This window comes from Pristiophorus japonicus, chromosome 16 (assembly GCF_044704955.1).
Source record: "Pristiophorus japonicus isolate sPriJap1 chromosome 16, sPriJap1.hap1, whole genome shotgun sequence".
NCBI classification, from domain to species: Eukaryota; Metazoa; Chordata; class Chondrichthyes; family Pristiophoridae; genus Pristiophorus; species Pristiophorus japonicus.
Window position 1 is genome coordinate 69,429,439 of NC_091992.1, and position 14,932 is coordinate 69,444,370.

General features: G+C 50.5%; 1 protein-coding gene across 1 annotated transcript in view; it reads left to right on the plus strand.

The window, feature by feature from the left end:
- ddx41 (DEAD-box helicase 41) overlaps window positions 1-14,932 on the plus strand; it is a 95,103-nt gene that overhangs the window by 44,540 nt on the left and 35,631 nt on the right. The window contains exons 7-12 of the mRNA XM_070857414.1: window positions 2,327-2,399; window positions 4,439-4,592; window positions 7,055-7,191; window positions 9,394-9,556; window positions 11,160-11,291; window positions 13,062-13,133. Of these exons, the coding sequence (XP_070713515.1) occupies window positions 2,327-2,399; window positions 4,439-4,592; window positions 7,055-7,191; window positions 9,394-9,556; window positions 11,160-11,291; window positions 13,062-13,133 (731 nt within the window). The remainder of the gene's footprint in view (window positions 1-2,326; window positions 2,400-4,438; window positions 4,593-7,054; window positions 7,192-9,393; window positions 9,557-11,159; window positions 11,292-13,061; window positions 13,134-14,932) is intronic.

Sequence of the window (14,932 nt, forward strand, 5' to 3'; positions counted from 1 at the left end):
GAAAAGTTTCCAATGCCTGGCTCAAAAAGGGAAGGAAATTTGTTAAGAACCTGGGTACATGAGGCCTCATCGACACGTGGTAGCGCTCGGATGTCATCCCAGTTCCAGCGGATTTTGCCCAGCCAGCTCCTTCCAAGCAGTGTGGGGCCATCGCTCGGGACAATCCAGAGTGGCAGTTCATGCACCGTGCCCTCGTAGGTGACCTTGACCACGGCGCTGCCCAGGACAGTGATGAGCTCTTTGGTGTACGTTCTCAGTTTCGTGTGGATGGGGCTCAGGGCTGGTCTAAGTGCCTTGTTGCATCACAGTCTCTCAAACATCTTTTCACTCATGATGGATTGGCTAGCGCCAGTGTCCAGTTCCATGGCTTACGGGTAAGCCATTCAATTTTACATTTCGCATTATAGGTGGACATTTCATCGAAAATTTGTGCACCCCGTGTATTTCAGCATCTGCCTCCTCTCTCTCAGGCTCGAAATTGCTTTGATCCACCATGGACCGATCTTCTGCCACATGGTGGTTAGCAGGTCTCGTTGGAGGTGCCCCATTGTTCCACAGCTCTTGCAAACATACCCTTTGAAGCGGCATGAATAGGCTGAATGGAAGCCTCCATAACGCCAATAAGTTGTGAATTGCCTTGCATTCATCCTTTGTTGCGGACTCTGAGTCATCTGGGTCACCTGAGGCTTTCTGGCCTGTACATTTCTGCTCGCAAACACAGTTCCAGTTAATTTATGAACATTGCTAGCACTTGTGTGCTGAGAGATTTGTTTGGTGTTATCACTGGTGGACATAAACGCCTGTGCTATCGCAATGGCTTTATTGAAGGTCGGTGTCTCTACAGACAAAAGTTTTCGTAGGATGGTCTCGTGGCCAATGCCCAGTACAAAAAAGTTTCTTGAGCATCTTCTCCAGGTAGCCATCAAACTCACATTGTCCTGCAAGTCGCCTTAGCTCGTCGACGTAGCTCGCCACTCCCTGACCTTCAGATTGCTGGCACGTGTAGAACCCATACCTCGCCATCAGCACGCTCTCCCTTGGGTTAAGATGCTCCCGAACCAGTGTACACAGCTCCTCATACGACTTAACTGTGGGTTTCACTGGAGCCAGAAGATTCTTCGTGAGGCTGTAGGTCGGTGCCCCGCAGACCGTGAGGAGGATCGCTCTCCTTTTTGCAGCGCTTCCTTCTCCGTCCAGCTCGTTGGCTACAAAGTACTGGTCTAACCGTTCGACATAGGCTTCCCAGTACTCACCCTCCAAGAACTTCTCCAGGATGTCCACAGTTTGCTGCATCTTTGCATTGGATTCGTATACTCGTCGCCAGTTATTGTGTTCCTAACACAGATGAGATTGCACACAGGGAGGTTAAAGTAACAGTGACCTCAGTCTTTATTAAGACACTCCAGAGTGAGGAACAGGCCTTAGGAGGGCCGGCTTATACACAGTGCTCCCATGGGATGCTGGGATCCCTTGAGACTTCAGGGGATGCGCTCCCTGGGAGTGCATGCTTTACAGATACACAACAGATTGTACACCAAGCTCTCCTCACCAGCCTGTCTGAGTTTCTGATTTTAAACACCAGCGATAAATGCAGTTAGTTCCATGTATCAGCTAAGATGTTCGTTAAAGGTTTCATGTTTACTGAGGTACTGGAGGTCTGTTGGACATTGCAAAACATTGTACTGCTCTCAAATGACTTTTCTATTCCAACTCACTCCTGGCTGACCGCCCACATTCTCCCCTACGTAAACTTTGAGGTGATCCAAAACTCAGCAGCCCGTGTCCTAACCTGCACCAAGTCCCGATCACCCATCACCCCCTGTGCTTCCTGATCTACATTGGCTCCCGGTTAAGCAATGCCCCAATTTTCAAAATCTCATCCCTGTTTACAAATCCCTCCATGTCCTTGCCCCTCCCTATCTCTGCAATCTTTTTCAGCCTCACAACCAACCCCACAAGATGTCTGCGCTCCTCAAATTCTGGCCTCTTGAACATCCCTCATTATAACTGCTCAACCATCGGCGGCTGTGCCTTCAGCTGCCTGAGCTCTGGAACTCGCTCCCTAAACCTCTCTACCTCTCTACCTCTCTTTCCTCCTTTAAGACATTCCTTAAAACCTACCTCTTTAACCAAGCTTTTGGTCACCTGCCCTAATTTCTTCTTGTGTGCCTTGGAGTGTTTTACTACATTAAAGGCGCTATATAAATACAAGTTATTATTATTATTATAATGTTGACACTTCCGGCTATGGCTCCAGGAATATGGGATCCAACCTGTACCTATCCTGCGTGCATTCCTGGTAACATTCTCGCTACTTTCTTTCCAGCAATTTTGAAAGGCCTGAAAAAGAAGGGGATTTTACATCCGACACCCATTCAGATCCAGGGAATTCCGACAGTGTGAGTACTGGGATTTTACATCCGACACCCATTCAAATCCAGGGAATTCCGACAGTGTGAGTGCTGGGATTTTGCATCCCACACCCATTCAGATCCAGGGAATTCGGACAGTGTGAGTATGTGGCCTGAGTACTGTGTAGATAGCACTCCTGGCCATCAACAACAACAGCTTGTATTTATATGATGCCTTTAACGTAGTGAAATGTCCCAAGCCGCTTCACAGGAAATAAGAAATTTGACACCGAGCCACATAAGGAGCAATTAGGTCAGATGACCAAAAGCTTAGTCAAAGAGATAGGTTTTAAGGAGCGTAGAGAGGTTTAGGCAGGGAGTTCCAGGGCTTGGGGCCTAGGCAACAGAAGGCACGGCCACTGATGATGGAGCAATTATAATCAGGGATGCTCAGGAGGGCAGAATTAGAGGAGTGCAGACATCTCCGGGGATTGTGGGGCTGGAGGAGATTACAGAGATAGGGAGGGGCGAGGCCATGGAGGGATTTGAAAACCAGGATGAGAATTTTGAAATCGAGGTGTTGCTTAACCAGGAGCCAATGTAGGTCAGCGAGCACAGGGGGTGATGGGTGAGCGGGACTTGGTGTGAGTTAGGACACAGGCTGCCGAGTTTTGGATCACCTCTAGTTTACGTAGGGTAGAATGTGGGAGGCCAGCCAGGAGTGAGTTGGAATTGTCAAATCTAGAGGTAACAAAGGCATGGATGAGGGCTTCAGCAGCGGATGAACTGAGGCAGGGACGGAGATTGGCAATGTTATGGAGGTGGAAATAGGCGGTCTTAGTTATGCTGCGGATAAGTGGTCGAAAGCTCATTTCATCTGCTTACACAAGTGTTGTTGACTGAGTTACTGGGTTGAGAATTTGAATCTGCTGCCAGCTTGCTCCAGAATCTGTAAATCTCCCCAGGAAGCCTTGTACTGGGAACCTGTTCACTGATGAAGTGAGCTCTCTTGGTAAATGCTTTAACTGTTAATGTAATGCATTCGGATGGTCTCCGGCTCTTGGGATAGGGGCTGGCAACTGAGGCAGATCCTGAGCGCTCTCCGGCAGCAGCAATTACGGGGAAATGTGTGGTGATGGGGGGGGGGGGGGGGGGAGGGGGCGTGTGTTCGTGGGTGGGGGGGGAACGCATGTGTTGATGGGTGGGGGGGGAACCGCGTGTGTTGATGGGTGGGGGGGGGGCGTGTGTTGATGGGTGGGGGGAGGGGGAGGAGCGTGGGGGGGGGGCGTGTGCTCGTGGGGGGGGGGGAAGCATGTGATGATCGGGGGGGAGGCGCACTGGGCGCTGCTGGGAGGCCTAACCCGGCTCGGTGCACCATGGGAGACAGGACTTAAAAGAGAAAGAAATCGTGTTTGAAAATGTGACGTTATATACACCGTGCGACCCAGCCCTCTGCTGTTTGGGAATACAGGGTGCCACCTTGCTATCTGTTGGGGTGTGCGCCCCTGTGCTTGATGCTGGTGGTGCTAATTGGTTCTTGGTCCCAACGTGGTCGCTCTGTCAGCAGCCCCGGGAGCTCAGCAAGGATTACTGTCTGATGAACAATACTGGGCACAGGTAAAGGGCACATTGCAGCAAGATTTGTAAAAAGAAAGACTTGGATTTTATGCCGCTTATTCACGACCATCGGACGTCTCAAAGTGCTTTACAGCCAATGAAGTACTTTTGGAGTGTAGTCACTGTTGTAATGTGGGAAACGTGGCAGCCAATTTGTGCACAGCAAGCTCCCACAAACAGCAATGTGATAATGACCAGATAATTTTTTTTTTGTTATGATGATTGAGGGATAAATATTGGCCAGGACACCGGGGATAACTCCCCTGCTCTTCTTCGAAATAGTGCCACGGGATTTTTTACATCCACCTGAGAGGGCAGACGGGGCCTGGGTTTGACGTCTCATCCAAAAGACGGCACATCGGACAGTATGACCTTGGCTGACGTTAATGTAGGGTACGAATGAGTACTGGAATTGTCCAGGAGTTCCCCTGCTCTGCAGTTTTGGATGTTCTCATGCCTGTGTGTTTCAGTTTGGCCGGCAGGGATATGATCGGGATTGCGTTCACTGGCTCTGGCAAGACGCTGGTATTCACCCTGCCCATGATCATGTTCTGCCAGGAGCAGGAGAAAAGGCTGCCGTTCTCCAAGAGAGAGGGTCCCTATGGACTCATCATCTGCCCATCTGTAAGTACCGCTCTGCTCCTCCACAGAGTACGCTCTCTCCTCTACTGGGATGTTTTTTAAAGGATCATCAAGGTGAGGAAAGTTCATGTTGGGATATATTTAACATCGTCAATTCAACACCAAGAGTACACAACCATAAATTGAACGAGTTTAGATGTAACCTCTGTATGAGAAGGATGTATGGCAGTGGGGGAGGGGCTAATTATATAGAATGACAGAGTATACAGCACAGGAACAGGTCATCCTGCCCAACTAGTCTGCTGGTGTTTCTAATCCACATCAGTCTCCTCCTATCCATGTACTCCATCTCGGCCTTTCACTATATCTTTCTATACAAAGCAAAATACTGCGGCTGCTGGAATCTGGAATAAAAAGAGAAATGCTGGAAATCTCAGCCTCTCGACATGCCTTTCTATCCCCTGTTCTCATGCCTACTCTTCTACATCCCTTTTGATAGCATCTATTTGCCTCAACCACTTCCTGTGGCAGCAAGTTCCACATTCTAACCACTCTCTGAGTGAAGCAACTATTCCTTATTTCCCAATTGGATAGTCACTATCTTGTATTTATGGCCCTAGTTTTGGAGTCTCCCACAAGTGGAAAATTCTCTCCACATCCACCCCGTCCGCCTCATTCATCATTTCAAAAGCCCCTATCAGGTCAGCTCCAAGTCTTCGCTTTTCTAAAGATAAAGGCCCCAACATGTTCAATCTTTCCGATCGCTGTAATTACTCAGTTCTGGTACCATCCTTGTAAATCTCTCTCTACTTTCTCCGGTGCTGTGTCCTTTTTATAGCCTGGAAACCAGAACTGTGCACAGTGCTCCAAGTGCGCAGTTCTTATGAACTCTAGAAATAAATCTGTGCTTTGTTAGTAGTTTTAATTACTTTGCTAACCTGCGATGCTGCTTTTGACAATTTGTTCACCTATATTCCCAAATCCCATTGCTCATCCACTCCCTTCAGTTTCATAAGGTGTAGGTGAAGTTTCGATTATTCCTACCAAGTGCATCACCTCGCGTTTATCTATGTTCATGTGCCACTTAGCTGCCCAGTCTGCAGGTTTTCTAATGTATTACGTTTCATTCTTCCTCAGTCTTAGCTATAACCCCAGTTCCGATCATCTCCAATTTTTGATATTGAGTTACTTGTTCCTAAATCCAAATCATGAATGTAAATTATGAATAGCAATGGTCCCAGACTGATCCTTGTGGAACACCACTTTCTACCTTCATCCAACTCAACAACTACCCTTCACCCCCACTCCATGCTTGCTATTTTTTGTCAATTTATACCAGCAAATTCCAGAGCTAATTGGATAAATACCGGCAGAAACATTTGATGGAGGGTATAAGGGGTGAGGTAAAGCTCCCTCTACACTGTCCCATCAAACACTCCAGGGCAGGTACAGCATGGGTTAGATACATAGAAACATAGCAAATAAGTGCAGGAGTAGGCCATTCGGCCCTTCGAGCTTGCACCACCATTCAATATGATCATGGCTGATCATGCAACTTCAGAACCCCATTCCTGCTTTCTCTCCATACCCTTTGATCTCTTTAGCCGTAAGGGTCACATCTAACTCCTTTTTTAATATATTGAACGAGCTGGCCTCAACAACTTTCTGTGGTGGAGAATTCCACAGGTTCACAATTCTCTGAGTGAAGAAGTTTCTCCTCATCTCGGTCCTAAATGGCTTACCCCTTATCCTTAGACTGTGGCCCCTGGTTTTGGACTTGCCCAGCATCAGAGTAAAGCTCCCTCTACACTGTCCCATCAAACACTCCCAGGGCAGGTACAGCACGGGTTAGATACAGAGTAAAGCTCCCTCTACACTGTCCCATCAAACACTCCCAGGGCAGGTACAGCACGGATTAGATACAGAGTAAAGCTCCCTCTACACTGTCCCATCAAACACTCCCAGGGCAGGTACAGGGGTTAGATACAGAGTAAAACTCCCTCTACACTGTCCCATCAAACACTCCCAGGGCAGCATGATGCGTCTCAGTAATGCACCTGAGAGAGAGCCAACACTTCGAGTGATGTTTGTTCATTTTACAGATCAGCCACCGTGAATGAAAGTTGCAAGTTTAGGATAGTTTTGCCCTCCTGACCCATGCCCGCGAGGATCTGAATGAGGACTTTTACAGCAAACCCAGGGCAGAGGCTTTGTTCCAGACAGGTGCGGTTTGAATTCCTATCCGAGTTGAAACAGAGTGCATCACCCAGCCCCTAGCACAGTGTTCCCAGTGATGACATCTCAGCCCCTCCATCTTCCTCTCCCTGGTCAGCCCACAATAAAATCACTACACATGATATCTTTGTGTTGTTGTGCAGCTCTTGCACTGATATTGCTGATGTGAAAGTGCTGTATTCTTTGTGAATACCGATGTGTTGACATGGACGTTGGGTCCTGCTACGTGTTTATGGGCTGATAGAAATATTGTTTTCCTTCCCATGCAGAGAGAGTTAGCCAGACAGACCCACGGGATTATCGACTATTACTGCCGTCTGCTAGAAGAGGATGGCTTCCCCCAGCTTCGATGTGCACTCTGCATTGGTGGCATGTCCATCAAGGAGCAGATGGAGGTTGTCAAACGGTAGGTGCAACCTTTCAGTAGCCCAAACTCTGCCCTTCGTGTTCTGCCACGTCTAAAGACAGAAAGAGCAACATCATCGGTTCATTGTCTGCTCATTCTCTTCTGCATCAATAGGGAAAGCTAGAATGATCAATCCTTGCGAGGGCCTTCAGCGCTGTAGCTCAGCTGTCTGCTTTGTGGTCAGCCTCGAGGGGGAATGTGGCACAGCAAGGTCCCACAAACAGCTATAAGATAAATCACCAGCTCATTTGTTTTCAGATAAATATTGGTCAGGACACTGGGAGAACTCCCCTTCTCCTTCAGGAATACTGAATCCCGGTCAGTGTAAAGAATACTGAATCCCGGTGTAGGGAATACTGAATCCCGGTCAGTGTAGGGAATACTGAATCCCAATGTAGGGAATACTGAATCCCGGTCAGTGTAGGGAATACTGAATCCCAGTGTAGGGAATATTGAATCCCGGTCAGTGTAGGGAATACTGAATCCCAGTCAGTAAGTGTGGAATAAAAACAGAAAATGCAGGAAATCTCAGCGGGTCAGGCAGCATCTGTGGAGAGGAGGCAGAGTTAACATTTCGGGTCGATGACCCTTAGTCACTGAAAGGGGGAGGGGCAGGAGGAACAAAAGGGAAGGTCTGTGATAGGGTGGACGGCAGGAGAGATTAGAGAGACAAAAGGGATGCAGGGCCAAATTGAAATGGTTATACCAGGAGTTACAAAAACATTCGTCAAGATAGGGTGTGACTGATGGGATAATGAACGGCTGCCATTAGAGTCGAGGAGAAAAAAGAAACCGGCTCTGGGGGGGGCGGTGTAAGGGAGCCAAAGATTGGCAGAGGTTACACTCTGAAATTGTTGAACTCGATGTTGAGTCCAGAAGGCTGTAAAGTGCCTAATCGAAAGATGAGGTGCTGTCTCTCGAGCTTGCGTTGAGCTTCATTGGAACAGTGTCGGAGGCCGAGGACGGAGAGGTCAGAGTTGGGAGTGGAGCGGGAAATTAAAGTGACAGACGACCGGAAGCTCGGGGTCACACTTGCGGACTGAACGGAGGTGTTCCCCAATGTAGAGGAGACCCCATCGTGAGCAGCGAATACAGTATACTACATTGAAAGTATAAGAAGTAAATCGCTGTTTCACCTGGAAGGAGTGTTTGGGGCCCTGGACAGTGGGAAGGGGGTGGTGGGGGGGTAAAAGGGCAGGTGTTGCATCTCCTGCGCTTGCATGGGAAGGTGCCGCGGGAGGGGATGCTGGGGGTGACTGCGGAATGGACCAGGGGATCGCGGAGGGAGCGGTCCCTTCGGAATGCTGAGAGGGGAGGGGAAGATGTGATTGGTGGTGGGATTACGCTGGAGGTGGGGGAAATAGTGGAGGATGATCCGTTGAACGTGGAAGCTGGTGGGGTGAAAGGTGAGGACAAGGGAGGGGGCAGAGAGAGGGATGGTGGGGGGAGGGAGGGCACAGTACAGATTGATCACGGTGATGTCAGGGACGGGAGACTCTAGTTATGAGGAGAGACCAGAGATGCTGGGACTGTGCACTGGAGCAGAGATGGGCAAGAGAAGATTTAACCAAGGTTTCTCAAATAATGATGGGTTTCGATCGTGAATATGGAAAGCGCATTTCCTCTAGTTGGGGAGTCGGTGGTGAATCATCAATTTAAAATTCTTACAAAGGGAGTGGGAACAGAGGTTGGGAGAAATCTCTACCTGGAGAGTTGTTGCACTTTGGAATGGTGTGACGCAGGGAGTGGGTTAGAATCGTGTGAGACAGGGAGCATTGTGTAGGGAAGAATTGTCATGAATATTTGTAGCAGAGAAAGATTGCTGTAGCAAAGAGCCGGTACAGACACAATGGGCCGAATGGCCTCCTGGGCTGTAACCTACCATGGTCTGAAGTCGGAGACTGTCTCTTTTAATGAAAAGGATTTTGAAGGAGACTGTAGTTGAAATCGATTATCACTGTGGAAGGGGGAAGAGAGTGAGAGGTCCTCTGTCTCATCCAGTGATTGTGAGCAAGGATGAAATACTGAGTGTCAGGCGATATCAACTATCTCGAGTGATAGGCTGAATGGTGAGTGCTTGGGTCCACCTCCTGCAATGATGGTTGCAGAGAGCTGACTCAGATTTTGGCCGGGGGAGGTAGTATCTCAGTACAAATATCTATTGCAGCAATGTTTTTAAGCTTCCGACCTGTGACCCTGCAGAGGTGTGCACATGATGGTCGCCACTCCTGGTCGTCTGATGGACCTCCTCCAAAAAAAGATGGTTGGATTGGACATCTGTCGCTACTTGGCACTGGACGAAGCGGATAGAATGATTGACATGGGTTTCGAAGAGGATATTCGCACCATATTTTCCTACTTTAAGGTGACTATACTGCAGCGCACTTTGATTTTCAGTGGGAAAGGGTGTTGTCACACTGTGATTGGTTCAGGCGGAGATTGCGGTGATCGACCCATAACTGGCTTAATGAAGTGAATTGGGATCAAACTTCAACACTGCGGGGTACCCGCACCCCAAAATGTACCCCACCGAGCTCCGGTGTTGTCAGTGAAGTCTGTCCAGCCCACATAGTATCACTTCTGTCCCATCCCCCATTTCCCTCTGCTTGTTCTCCACTCCTGCGCTGTGGTACTGGCTGATGCTGCTTACAGTTCTATGGACACCGGTCGCCTGAGCCCACAAGGTTGGTGTTGGCAGAATATTCGACCAGATGAGGGAACCTGATGCTTTGCAGCACGTGTCACTGATCAGACTTGGTTATTCCCGCTTTACTCAGGGTGTTGAGGCTGGCTATTCCGCTTTGTGAGTGAGCACGGTGGTGGCAGACAGAGAAGTGTGAAATTATCCACTTTGGAGGAAGAATGCAAACACAGATTTAGTTTTAAACGGTGAAAGACAAATGGGTGTCGTACACGAATCACAGAAAGTTAATGCAGGGAGAGCAAGCAATCAGCAATGCAAATGGGATGTTAGCCTTTATTGCAAGAGGATTGGAATACAAGAGTAAGGCTTACTGTAATTATATAGGCCCTGGTGAGACCATACATGGAGTATTGTGTACAGGTTTGGTCTCCTTACCGAGGGAAGGATATACTGGCCATAGAGGAGTGCAACAAAGGGTTCACCAGACTGATCCCTGGGATGAGAGGGTTGTCCTATGAGGAGAGATTGAGTAGAATGGGCCTATAGTCTCTAGAGGTGATCCCATTGAAACATAACTAGACAGGGTAGATGCTGGGAGGATGTTTCCCCCGGGCTGGGGAGTCTAGAACCAGGGGTCACAGTCTCAGGATAAGAGGTCAGCCATTTAGGACTGAGATGAGGAGAAATTTCTTCACTCAGAGGGTTGTGAATCTTTGGAATTCTCTGCCCCAGAGAGCTGTGGTGCTGAGCCATTGAATATATTCAAGACGGAGATCAATAGATTTTTGGATACTTAGGGATTTAAGGGATATGGCGATCGGGCGAGAAAGTGGAGTTGAGGTTGAAGATTACCATGAATGGTGGAGCAGGCTCGAGGGGCCAAACGGCCGACTCCTGCTCCTATTTCTTGTGTTCTTTGCTCAGTTGTTGAGGTTTGTTATGTCCTCCATTATCCAGGCCCCTGGAGCTGGTTCTCCCCACCCCCCCCTCCCTTACTGGGCCCAGTTCTGAGCTCTGTCACCCTGACTGGGATGCTTACTTGAGTGAGTTTAATGATCTATTCCAGGATTGCTACCATTTGCCCTGGGAGAGGGGCACTCGGAGAACAAATTTCCCATTCGGCCTCCAAGAACAGGTCTTGTAGATGTACAGAAATGGATAGGGGACAGTTATTGTTGGAACTACACTGCCCATCCCTGAAGGAAGATGGTGATATTCAGTTGGGACGGGAAGCAAGTTCCAATCTGCGGCTCGAAGTGTAAAGCTTTGATTAGGAGGACTTTGTCCGGTTGATGTTCACCTCACTTCTTTCACCTCCCCACAGGGCCAGCGCCAGACTCTCCTCTTCAGTGCCACAATGCCAAAAAAGATTCAGAACTTTGCCAAGAGTGCCCTGGTGAAGCCCATCACCATCAACGTGGGCCGGGCAGGAGCTGCCAGCCTTGATGTGATCCAGGTGAGGTGGCAGGAGTAAAATTCATACAGAAAGTGCCTGATCCAGTCAGGCCCGTAAAACCCAGGGCTTCAAAGGAATGCTTCAACATAGGACTAGGCAGTAGCTTTACTCTGAGCTTCATCTGAAAAATACTGAAAAAAACCATAATCAATTAACTATGTGTTAGTCGTGGCTCAGTGGAATGGGCCTTCTGACTGTTGAATCTGAGTCAGAAGGTTGTGGGTTCAAGCCCCACTCCAGGGACTTGAGCACAGAGTCTAGGCTCCAGTGCCGTACTGAGGGAGTGCTGCACTGTCGGAAGGGCCGTCTTTTGGATGGAACGTTAAACTGAGGCCCTGTGTGCTCTAAATAGCATAACATGCCACGGCACAATGTCACAGAACAGGGAAGCTCTCCACACTCCCCCAGTATCCGAGCCAATATTGATCCTATAACCACCTAAAGGAGATTATTTGGTTAAATATCTATTTACTGAGCAAACATTGGCTGCTGCATTTGCCTATTAATCAATAGTGACGACACTTTGAAAGTAATTCATTGATTCTCTTCCATTCATTTTTCTTTCATTTTCTACTGTCTCCCCCCAACTTGCGCCCTCTCTACGCCCCCCCCCGTGCGTCCTCTCTTCCCCCCACCGCCGTGCGCCCTCTCCCCCCTTGCGTCCACCCTTCGCACCCCACTTTGCGCTCCCCTCCCCCCCTTGTGCGCCCACTCTCCCCCCCCTTGCACCCCCTCCCCCCCCCTTGCGCCCTCTCTCCCTCCCTTGCGCCCCCTCTCCCCCCTTGCGCCCCCTCTCCCCCTTGCGCCCCCTCTCCCCCTTGCGCCCCCTCTCCCCCCCCTTGCGCCCCCTCTCCCCCCCTTGCGCCCCCTCTCCCCCCTTGCTCCCCCTCTCCCCCTTGCTCCCCCTCTCCCCCCCTTGCGCCCCCTCTCCCCCCCTTGCGCCCCCTCTCCCCCCCTTGCGCCCCTCTCCCCCCCTTGCGCCCCTCTCCCCCCCTTGCGCCCCCTCTCCGCCCCCTCGCGCCCCCTCTCCCCTCGCGCCCCCTCTCCCCCCACCCCCTCGCGCCCCCCTCTCCCCCCACCCCCTCGCGCCCCCTCTCCCCCCACCCCCTCGCGCCCCCTCTCCCCCCACCCCCTCGCGCCCCCTCTCCCCCCACCCCCTCGCGCCCCCTCTCCCCCCACCCCCTCGCGCCCCCTCTCCCCCACCCCCTCGCGCCCCCTCACCCCCCACCCCCTCGCGCCCCCTCGCGCCCCCTCTCCCCCCACACTCTCGCACCCCCTCACCCCCCACACCCTCGCGCCCCCTCTCCTCCCAAACCCTCGCGCCCCCAGTCCCCCCTTGTCCCCCTTTCCCCCCCCCCCGTCCCTTCCCCCCCCCCCCCCCTCAAACCTGCCGTTGTCCATTCTTTCACAGTGTGGCTCTGTAACCAGCCCGAGGGTCCCCCTCTCGGGGATTAACCCACCCATTCACGCCTATACAGCCCCGTGGAAGCTGTGCCTGAGACTAACTGCCTTCTTGGATCGACCTGTGGTTCTAAAGTGTTGAACACAGCACATTGGATGCCAAAGGTGTCTCCTTTTCAAACCTGTGCTGAGGCTGAGATCTCCAGATCCCCAAAGATTGCGAGTGAGTTGGGTGGTGTGTTCACGCTGAAAACTTTCAGCAATTCTGGGGTGTCACAGCTCAAAGTCTCCACTTGTTTCATTTCTTTCAGAGTATTTTGTACTGAGCTGACCAACATGAATGACAAGCTAATGTCCTCTTTTGTTTAGGAGGTGGAATACGTAAAGGAAGAAGCTAAGATGGTGTACTTGCTGGAGTGTCTGCAGAAGACTCCACCGCCGGTAAAGGACTTAACCTCAGTCTAGTCCGGTTTGACTTTATGGGCACCGTGTGAAATGGGATGTCTCAGCCAGTGACTGCTGGTGATTACTGCACAGTACCCAGAGTCTTTTGTATGGTGTGGGGGCTGTCACAGGAGAGTGTAAAAGAGTATATGGTTGACTCTCTTTCCCCCTCCCTCCCCCTTATGGACATTTCCTCAAGCCTGCGGCATCCATCCTTTTTCATGTATGCCAGAAACCTGGTGCACCTGAGAGGTTTTACCATTGGGATCCATGAGGCAGCCAGATGATCGATTTTCAGGACTTTTAAATTTTTCCCACATCCCACCAGAAGTTGCTGATAGTGGAGGCGGGAGATTGACAGGAAGGCAGGCTGAGGGGCAGAGACTCGGCCGCGGTCAATCAGCGCTGGAGCAGTGGTGATGTCACAGCGCGTGTGCATCACCATGCTCTCTCCCTTCCGTTAAAGGGGAGAGAATCTGTCATTGTAGATCTTCGTCCACGAGGGAGGGTTTGGGCCGGGCCAGCGGCCTGGTACCCAAGAGGGGGTGCCAGGCTGCCAGTTGGCGGCCCGACCGAACTTCCGATCCGGAAATCGGCCGGCAAAAACAAATACGTGGCTGCTACAGCAGTGGGCCCTCCCCTTGAAGGGCTGCCATACTACCGGGCCGCACGCAATCGGAAGGTGCACCCACAGAAACAGCTCTGGGGGATCGATTTGTTTTGGTGAATTTCGGGGGATTTATTTTGCAGGTGAGGGAGAGCGGTGGTGCTCATTCTGATCACGCGCTTACGGCGGTCACTTCTCCAGTACCTGCCCTGGGAGTGTTTGATGGGACAGTGTAGAGGGAGCTTTACTCTGTATCTAAACCGTGCTGTACCTGCCCTGGGAGTGTTTGATGGGACAGTGTAGAGGGAGCTTTACTCTGTATCTAACCCCGTGCTGTACCTGCCCTGGGAGTGTTTGATGGGACAGTGTAGAGGGAGCTTTACTCTGTATCTAAACCGTGCTGTACCTGCCCTGGGAGTGTTTGATGGGGCAGTGTAGAGGGAGCTTTACTCTGTATCTAAACCGTGCTGTACCTGCCCTGGGAGTGTTTGATGGGGCAGTGTAGAGGGAGCTTTACTCTGTATCTAACCCCGTGCTGTACCTGCCCTGGGAGTGTTTGATGGGACATTGTAGAGGGAGCTTTACTCTGTATCTAACCTCCTGTACCTGCCCTGGGAGTGTTTGATGGGACAGTGTAGAAAGAGCTTTACTCTGTATCTAACCCCATGCTGTACCTGCCCTGGGAGTGTTTGATGGGACATTGTAGAGGGAGCTTTACTCTGTATCTAACCTCCTGTACCTGCCCTGGGAGTGTTTGATGGGACAGTGTAGAGGGAGCTTTACTCTGTATCTAACCCCGTGCTGTACCTGTACTAGAAGTACCTGCTGCCGACAATTAAAAACAGGAGCTGGCCATTCAGACCCCAGAGTCGGGATCATGGCTGATCTGTATCTTAACCATTTACCTGCCTTGTTTACATATTTCTCAATACCCTTGCCTAATGAAAATCTATCACTCAGTTTTGAAATTTTAAGTTGGCCTCAACAGCTTTTTGTAGCTGGGTGTTCCACATTCCCAGCACCCTTTGTGTGGAGAAGTGTTCCTGACATCACCCCTGAACGGCCTGGCTCTAATCTTAACGTTAAGCTCCCTTGTTCTGGACTCATCCACCGGAGAAACTAGTTTCTATCTACCCTATCAAACCCTTAAATTATCTTAAACAGTTCAATTTGTTCACCCCTTAATCAT